This window comes from Cebidichthys violaceus, unplaced genomic scaffold, assembly GCF_023349555.1.
Source record: "Cebidichthys violaceus isolate CVI_PGR_0920_01 unplaced genomic scaffold, fCebVio1.0.p SCAF_3, whole genome shotgun sequence".
NCBI lineage: Eukaryota > Metazoa > Chordata > Actinopteri > Perciformes > Stichaeidae > Cebidichthys > Cebidichthys violaceus.
In genome coordinates this window covers 12,135,158-12,143,066 of record NW_027176483.1, presented here as the reverse complement: position 1 = coordinate 12,143,066, position 7,909 = coordinate 12,135,158, and the positions used below count along the sequence as shown (strand labels likewise).

Genomic DNA, 7,909 nt, shown 5'->3' with positions numbered 1-7,909 from the left:
CTAACAACACCTGTTAGTTTTCATTTCAGCAAACTATATGTAATTTCTTTAACAGACGCATATTTTGCTGTTACATAATGGATTCACTGTTCTCATTACCCTGTATATATTCTCACCTCCTGATTGTGAGCTCTTTGAATGTGCTGCTGCTGTTGCAGAAGGGACCAAAACTTAGCATCAGCCTTAATTCACATATTTGTATTAAGGAGGGTTTTAAAGGAGCGATCACATGTAATCTCTTTCTGGATTTTCCTCTGCTCACCTTATTTGATGCAGAAAATACTCACTAACAAAATGTTTGACTGACAAGACAGAAGACTATACACACTTTACATTTCTGATTATCTGATTATAATTCCATACACTGCTCATTTTATATTCATACTGCAAATAAGTCTGAGTCACATTGGCTTGACATGTTGTGATCTTCCAAAATTTTATTTAGCAAAAACACAGTATTAATTGCATGGCTATTGACTGTACATAATACATAACAAAGGTAGTTATTGTCTTTTTTCAGGTTAAAAACATTATATTGTGAGTCAATGAAATAGAGCGATAAAGTCAGTGCAGAAGGGTTGTAACAACCCAGGATAGATTCATTTCTTTATGGAGTTGTAGACAAATAGTTATTTCAAATTGATTTATTAGTTTTAAATTCATTCTTATTTTTATGGATGGTACTCAACATCTTTGGTATAACATGTGTTGTTTTATGATAAACATTTGATGTTAATTTTGCAATAACATGCAATCAAATACATGAGCTAGTGTACTGGTTGATGAAGTTATTTGACAGTTCTTAATAGTTTGTTATTTAAAAGTTACAGAAAATATTAATATTCTCTTTCATCACCCACCAGTTTTAAAATGATGTCTATGTTAATAGTGTTGCAAGAATAAAGATAATTTTGACAAGGGCGTTTTGTTATTGTTTTAGCAATTCTGTCATCTCTCCAGAAATGTATAAAGAAAAGTTGTTTTTCTTATCTCCACTAGAGGGCGAAACGTATTTAAAATGTAAGCACTTCAATTTTCACTTGTGTAAGATTATTGCAATTTTTGACTGTAGTACTACTAACATTTCAAAGATACCACTCAAATGGTTGATTTAGGAGGCAGTCCAAAAAAAGGACAAACTAATCCTGTGTATTTATGAAATTTCCTTGAATTTCCAAGTTTAATACACCACACTTAAATAATTTATGATAATCCTGTGAGGAAAGCATCACATGCCAAAATGTCTGTTGTTCTCATGATGAATGATGTTTGCCAACTTTGTACACAACTTAATGGACAGCAAGGAGCTGATCATGTGTCGGCTAAATATTATGCTTCACCGTCACAAAGAGCTCCCTTTGGTAAATAAAATTTGTATTTGTATTGTTATTGTTTAACACTGTAGATTAAACTGTGTCCATACAATCCCAACGGGGAAGAGTCCTTCTGAGCATGTCAAACATTTTCCACTATTGAAAACACAACAGTACATCAACTGTGTTGACATAAACGTTGTTTGTCCAGTCACTATTAAATAAGGCCCTTCATTAGCTGTAAATTCCTTCAAATTTCTCTCTGCGGCTTCAAATATCATGAAGCTCAAGATGTCAGTTGTACAAATATTAAAACTGAGATGAACTGTAATGAAGACAGACTTTAAAATGAAGTTTTCAAAATACATAATATCAACAGTACAGTATTTATAGAAAATAAGTTAGGTCTACACATTGTATCAATAATGTTAATTCCTTTTATTAGTTCAGGTAATTATTCTGATGTGTATAACTTTTATGATCTGATGTCATCTAACCTGTGCTATTTCTGTACAATGTCATGTGCATTTCAATCATAACTGAACTTTTATAACTTTCTACAATTCAATGGTGTCACTGCAAACACTCAGAGTGTCAATTTGTCTGCACACGTTGACAAACTCCGCCTGCACTGCCAGATCCCATTCCAGCTGTTTGCTCTCACTCAGGTGTTTAGTACCTGCCAGCCGGCCAGATCCGCGACTGTCCTGGGAGGCTAAGCTCAGGGTTCTGTAACGCCGGTGGTATGACAGGTGGGGGATTGCTCGGGGGAGGCTGCTCTGAGCAAAGTTTTGACCTCTGTTGGCCCAGGAATGTGAGCGCAGCGTTCCTGTCTCCTTGGGATTGCTGCACAGGACCTGTGTTGAACCAGAGATGCTCTCTTTCCAATCCCATTGCTCTGGTGGCACTGGTGGCTTGCTGTGAGATGTCATAGAGCTCTGTGGCTGGGAAGGTCTTGAACAGGACAGGGTGTTGTCTTGCTCCATGTCACCACAAGAAGAGGTTCGGTACAGGGCATTTTCCATAGAGCTAGGCCCTTGCTGTGATGCACCCTGGCTAGGAGAGCTCAAAGAGAGGCTGGAAGAAGCATTTAAGAGTCTTGGCAAACCAAAGATACTGTGAGAGAATAGGGATTCACTAAACAGAGCCTGGTCAATGCTGCGGGACAGGTCTATGGGAGACGGGGGCCGCAGATCCACAGTTGAGTCAGTATCCATTCCTAGGCTATCCAGTGACCATAGCTGAGACTCAACTGCCTTTTTAGGCTCGTGCGGTGGTGGGCTTGGGGGTGTAGGGAGAGGTAGTACAGTGCTCTGGGTTTGGCTGGACTTGGGAACAAGCCCATTCCCAGGAGGATCCACCATTGAGAAAAGAGGAAGAGCCTCTGTCTGTCCCTTCATTATGACATCACAGACCACCAACTTTTCTTGCTTACTCCGGGACAAAGAATCGTGAAAGGAGAGGACAGGAGAATCTGCAGCTCCCTGAGGGGGCAGGGTGAGCCCTCGTAAAGGGGAGCTACAGGAGAGACGGGACCAAGATCCTGGCCGGGGATTAGTTATGGTCTTGATAGAGGAGTTGTTTTGACAGAATAGAGGGTGTGAACCAATGAGAGACAAACCTAGACACACCCCAATCTCACAGAGCCTACAGCCTACCTGGTAGCCCCACCAGGGCCAGGGCTGGAACCCATAGCCATCAACCCCACCCAAACCAAGGGCATGCAGGATCCCATAAAACTGGAGGCCTCCACACCCTAACAAACACAATGAAGCCCCTACTCCAGCTCCTGCTGCCCTACCCCAGTCCTCCACTTTGGCAAAGGGGCAACGTGCAGGTGGCATCACTGCAGGAGATCCTCCACTCTCCCCATTGTCATTCAGCCGGTAGATGTGTTTAGTGTTGAATTGCATCAAGCAGTAGAAGATAAGGTAGGAGCATGAGAGAAAGATGGTGAGACATACAAACACACCCTGAGGGAATAGCAGGATCACTGAGGGGAGGCTGTGGAAGAGCTGGAGCATGCCAACACACCCTAGAGAGACCCCAGAATACAGCATGGACATACACAGTAACAGGCAGGGTTTGGGCAAGGCTGAGAAGATGGTGGAATTAGCAAGTGGGAATGAAAGATGCATGCGTGAGCGTAAGGAAAGAAGGATGAAGGAAAGGGAGAAGGCTGAAATCAAGCAGGGAAAGGGCAGTTCAGAGAGCAGCAGAGAGCCCAGAGGGGGAAGACGATCTTGGTGATTGTAAGCATCGTACAGCAAACAGAAAGCTTGGATCCCTGCAAACCCTAGAAGGAACAAGTGCAGCAGGGTGAAGTAGGGGCTACCCGGGGGACACCGCAGGGGCAGGCCTAACAGGCAGACCACAGAGATTAGGCCAAATACAGTAAAGACAGACCCCAGGCCATAGACGTGTGCTTCCCATGCAAATCCCCATGTGGCGAGGGCAGAGTTCCAGTCCGAATACAGAGGGACGAAAAGGGTAGAGCTGAGAGACAGATCGGGGCGCAGGGACTCGTTGGGGGTAAAGTCATCTGGGTAGGTGGGAGTCCAGGACTGGTTTGATGTTTTGCAGGGTGTGGCAGTTGTGTCTGTGTTACCATCAAGCAAGAGTGTGCCACTGGTCTTTGGGAGATGCGGGTCATCATCCTTGGAGTCATCTGAAAAAGCAAGTAAGATGAATTGAAACATTACCTCATTTGTTGTGTCAACAGAGACCAAAGGGCAGACTTTTTAAATGCAGACACAACTGAACGTTTTAAGTGTGAAAGTGGAGAGAGTATGCTAACGCACTAAAATAAGATGTTAAGCTTAGTAATTATGAGCATGTTAGCATGCTGATGATGATTTTAATAATGGTGACATTAATTTACAGAGTAATCCATCATACTATGTTTTAATGAATACAGGCCAAAGTGAATTATATGCACAGTATTTGTGTCCAAAAAGAGAGCAGGGGAGTATCTGCCATGTGTGAAGTTAATCCATAATAAAACAGAGCAGGCTTGGGAATCTCTAACTGGGTCACAGAGAGAGTGAGAGAATGAGAAAGTAGTGTAGAGAGAAAAATGTGTGTTGATTAGCCAGTATTGACCTCATTGATGCTCTCATTCTGTGTGGCTATTATTAAGCATGGTCAAGAGGTGCTGAGCTGTCATTAATGTTGCATCCTTTCTCTAAGAACGTGCAGAGGAATTCAAATTTCATTTCTGACTATGATTGTGTAAGCAATAAATAATGTAAGCATCTCATTCTCTTGGTGAACGTTCAGAGTAAGCTGTATGCGACCAGATTGAGGGAACCTAGTGGTTATAACTGGGATGTGTCCATTTGTGGTCCTCCATTAGCAGTGGAGGGATTGTGTCAATGCAGAAGCAGCAAACTGTAGTATTTGGAATATTTACTCAACAAGCTGGCTGTTAGGTTGTGTCTTTTACAATTATTGTGTCTGACACTGTTTTGAGGATCAGTATTGAGAATAAACTTTTTTTTTTGTTTCCCCGTTGCATTTGTGTCCACAGTCTATATACATACAGCATGCCACACATGAAAATGCCAAAGACTTTAGATAATAAGTGTGCAGTTGACATGTGGAGAGAAGTATTCATTTGGTGTTTGTGTATAAAGTTGTGACTCAAATTTTAGAAGTCCTTAAAGGTTGGAATTAATTGTTTGCTTTTGCAAGAGTGGTAAAATATTTAGTATTTTGTGTATATGTTTATGGTTTTTGTGTGTAGAATTTCAGGAATCGTGTTTTAGCAATTTCAAAACTGCAAATGCATAGGCAGCTGGATGAAGGGTAAGTTCTCACATAGTAATGTCAAAGCCCTCCTCCCTCTATGCTTGTGGACACAACACATCATTTACTTTGACAAGTGAGTGCCATCATGTGTGTGTGTGTGTGTACAGTAAATACTGCATGTGCAGGTGTGCACCACATTGTCCAGTAACCTTTAGGTGTGGGTAATGTACTCTGACTAAATGAAATGTTTTGACATCAAAAAGACAGTGGAGGACTGAGAATCAGTGATAAAATAATTGAAAGAGAAGGACAGGGGAGAGGGGAGAGAGAGGATTTGGTGGTGGTGACCGTGGCTGAGTGGAGAGCAGGGCCACCTTTCAATCAGAAGTGGTTCGATCCCCGGCTCCTGCTCTACTAGTCTCATGTCAATGTAATGTAATGTTTGGGAAGCGTTAGAGAGAGGTTTTTGAGGAGGGTGAAAGCTTGGGGGAGTGAAGAGATTCAAAGCCTTCTGTGAGTGTAATGTGTCTGACAGCACAATACTATCAGAGATGCTGCAGTCACACATAGACTTGGAGTCTTGCCGATTTTACTTTTGGTATTTAATGAGGGCAACACTATACATCCTACTATTAACTATAGGCCATAAGCATAAATTAAATTTCATTCAAGCCTTACCTTTATCTGCCTCCATGCTTACAGTTCCTCTGTGTAAAATATCACCCGTAATATCAATTAATCCCTCTCCGGGCTCTTTCACTGGGACTGTCCCCTCCTGTGTCCCTTCCTGCATGACAACAGAAGGGCCTGTGGTCTGTCCCCAAATGGCTTCTGGTGGAGTGGGCCGCTCAGGGCTGGGCCCAGGTCCAGCAGACAGCGGTGAAGTGGAGTCCGGAACTAATGGAAGTGAACCAGCCCGAAGATAAGGAAACTGTCCATCAGTCGTCTCCTTCTGAGAGGCTGGGAAAGTCGGCTGATTCTCTCCTGTCTGTGTAGAATGCAATATGGATCGCGTATTTGTCTCAGCTGACTGATAATTTAATGTTTGTTCCTGGGTGGCTCGAGGTGGTGCTCCTCCTGATGAAGACCTTGTTGGTTGTGTGCTCTCCTTGGAGGTCTCATCTTCTGTATCTGAAGGTCTGGATATGATAAGCCCCTTCTCATTAGGATACAAACGAGATGTCTCTGTGCTCTCCTGTATATCAATGTATTCACCAATCACACCTTGTCTATCGGAATCCTCAGATGACGATAGGGGCCAACTCACAGGCAGACCTGGGAAGTCAACATTCTCAGTCCCAAACATGGGATTCCCCGGTGCTAAACCAGATCCATGTGGTCTCTGTGATGGCTGTGTGAGACGCCGTACTGCTGTGTCGGTGTCTGAAGGTTGTGCATCCTTGACATTTTCTCCAGCAAAGGCTATGACATGAAGTGAGAGAGGCAAGGAGAGGGGGAGAAGAAGATATAGATTCCACAGAGAGTGCATGGCGAGGATCTACAAACTCCACCGCAAAGTCACATGCTGAAGGTTTTGAGGGGTATTGTCCAGTCACAAGCTTGACAGATCTTTAAGCTCAGGTCTCTGGGGGCTCTTAACACACCTAAGGGGGGAGAAAGGTAAATAACATTCAAGACACAATCTGTGCAACCACTGACAAAAACGTGTGCATTGCTAAGATATTTGCAATAAAAAAACATGAATTTCTGCATATAGGGCAAGTACTAAAATGAAAATATGAAAGTGTTCAAAACCTCATACCCTTTCACCTATAAAGTCCCAAAACATACACACAGTACACACGTCAGGGTGCAAATGTTCATTCATTATAACAGCACATTAAAAGACATTCAGTACACAACTGCTTTCTTGTAGATGGTCCCAGTTTAGCTTTCTTACCTCATCATTAGCCCACTCTGCTGCAGCCTCTTTAAACATGTATGCTCCTTAGCGTCGCTGCATGCCTGCAGTCTCTCTCTGCGTAGTGCTCTGTGTCCTTTCATACTCACTGTGCTGTGCTCCTCTTCTCTCCATCAGTCGACACATGGGACAGACCACACCTCTTGGAGACAACCCCCGCTGTCCCACTCTCTGCTGCTGCACTGATCTGACAGTCAGATTTACTGTTTGCACGATCCCGTTCTCCTAAATATGAGGCATCATCCACACTACACACAGCATCATCTCTGACTGCTGTTTCTGTTTATTGCATCCTTCTGATGTGAGAAGAGAAGAGAAGAGAAGGATGGTGAAGGACAGAAAAAAGGAAAAAGTCATAAATATGTCACAGGGGCCAAAACATGCTCGTCAACCATCAGGCAGGCAGTGCCCTGCACTGACCTAACCAGTGCTACAGATCAATACCCGCTATTGACTTTAATCTACAACGGATGCTGTGCCCTTCCTCTTAAAGTGGCCATCACTCAGTTTGTGTCACGAACAGTAGTTAAATGAAGCAGGAAATTCTCTTTGAATGGCAAACATGCATAATGCATGATAGTGGTTACTTGTGTGCATATGTACTGTACACACAGTACCTCTGAACCAAGAGGATGCACTTTTAAACAGAGAATTGCTAACCTAAATTCTGTAATTACCACTCGTGACCTTGTTGCCATGCCATTATTGTGGGAAGAGCCTTTGACTCGAATGATCTCTCTCTGATGATGCCATGTTACTCACTTTCTTTATTTTCTTGTTCATGTGTGTAGTTTTAGCCCAGTGGGGGAAATCCAGTAGCCTCATGGCCTAATTTAATTCCCAAGGGTGGTCCTAAAATAGACAATGACCCAGATACCTTTGGATGCATTTAGAGTCAGAGAGTTTAAAGGCTGATTCTTAATGC

General features: G+C 43.0%; 1 protein-coding gene across 1 annotated transcript; it reads right to left on the bottom strand.

Moving 5' to 3' along the window:
- Positions 1-319: 319 nt before the first annotated feature.
- Positions 320-6,585, bottom strand: prrt4a (proline rich transmembrane protein 4a). Its single transcript, XM_068723270.1, has 2 exons — positions 5,742-6,585; positions 320-3,981 (listed from the first exon to the last, which is right to left on the bottom strand). The coding sequence occupies exons 1-2, from the start codon at positions 6,550-6,552 to the stop codon at positions 1,871-1,873; spliced, it is 2,922 nt and encodes a 973-aa protein (XP_068579371.1). The 5' UTR covers positions 6,553-6,585; the 3' UTR covers positions 320-1,870.
- Between the last annotated feature and the right edge of the window lie 1,324 nt (positions 6,586-7,909).

Coding starts and splice junctions, on each gene's coding strand:
- prrt4a (XM_068723270.1), bottom strand. CDS start 6,552: ATGCACTCTCTGTGGAATCTATATCTTCTTCTCCCCCTCTCCTTGCCT. Junction 3,982..5,741: donor AAGCATGGAGGCAGATAAAG/GTAAGGCTTGAA, acceptor TTGCTTTTTCAG/ATGACTCCAAGGATGATGAC.